At 32.6% G+C, this 1,231-nt stretch overlaps 1 protein-coding gene across 1 annotated transcript in view; it reads left to right on the top strand.

Moving 5' to 3' along the window:
- The first annotated feature begins 148 nt into the window (after positions 1-148).
- Positions 149-1,231, top strand: part of LOC122351467 (abl interactor 2-like) — a 10,336-nt gene continuing 9,253 nt past the window's right edge. The window contains exon 1 of the mRNA XM_043248544.1: positions 149-156. Coding sequence (XP_043104479.1) covers positions 149-156 — 8 coding nt within the window. The remainder of the gene's footprint in view (positions 157-1,231) is intronic.

Here is a 1,231-nt window from a genome sequence, read left to right as displayed (position 1 = left end):
TATTATATATAATTATTTTCAAGTTTTGAGAACAGAGGGTGTGTCCTGCCCTCTTTTCTCAGCGCTAGCTGTGCAGATTGGCGCTCTTTTGGTTTCCTGTGTTGCTCCATGATGGCTTGTCATTGCTGGCCAGATTGTATGCTGCTTAATGCACAGGTCAGCAACACAACAAAGCTTAAGCTTGTTCCCTCATAAAATGCATATGCATGTGATGGGAAATTGTAAATCTGTATCGGTTAAAACTGCTGGGTGAATCTCACAAAATTTGTCACAATGTCGATAGTTGNATTTAAAAAGCCTATTATAAAATGAACATTAAGATTTTCTTTGCAATTGAAGTCATTTTTAAAATCAGCATACTATTATACTGTAAAAAAAATATTTATTACAGTTGTAGGAATATGGCTGTGCCTACACACATTATGGTAATGACTAAAGAGAATATGGGGTTTAAATGTCCTTTGTCATGAAAATATCAATAAATAGCGATATTTAGGCTAAGCAGAATTGATTGATTTACTTCATTTGTTTTTTGGTTTTTCTCAAGACATGTGAATTTATTTGTTTGTTAGATTTTTGTGTAAGGATTTCTCTGCTGCTGCTTTTAGTGTTTTATTTTCTGTCACTATTTCATTTATTAAAAAAAGAAAGTGAATGTGTGTTGAACGTGTCCCATAGCAAAGAAGCACATTGTTTGGGTAAAAAAAAAAAACATTTTTTCCAAGTAAATGAAAAACATTGAGACGGCAAGGTTGAGTACTTTTAAGATGCTGTTTTTCCTGTGATGAAGAGACAATTTAGTTGATTTAAAATAGTAAATAGTTTTAATTAATAATGGTATGCTAATAGTTTATTCCGGTTGCCTCTAACAGCAATGCCATTTAATCTTTTGATACCAGAGAAAAAAGTCTTACACTGGCTTCACATTTTGTTTCCACCGACTTAATTATTATTTCCCCCTTTTATCTTCTGACCTCTAATCCAAAATGCTTTTTCAACCTTAAAAATTGTGTATTGATTCTCATCCTTTTAAATAAACCCAAAATGATGCTGGTGATGAATTTAAACAGTTTTTCTTTGGAATGCTAAAACTATTCTAAAAAAAAACTTAATCACTGTTCAGAATCAGACATTAAGTAAAGCAAAAATGTTCTATAATTGTCTGATTAAATTTTCCTGAGGTTATTGACCTGCTGTCTCTCCTGACAGGAGACACTCCCCCTACAGGACG

The sequence above is a fragment of the Puntigrus tetrazona genome, chromosome 9 (genome assembly GCF_018831695.1).
Source record: "Puntigrus tetrazona isolate hp1 chromosome 9, ASM1883169v1, whole genome shotgun sequence".
In the NCBI taxonomy this organism is placed as follows: domain Eukaryota; kingdom Metazoa; phylum Chordata; class Actinopteri; order Cypriniformes; family Cyprinidae; genus Puntigrus; species Puntigrus tetrazona.
This window is presented reverse-complemented; position numbering and strand designations above follow the sequence as displayed.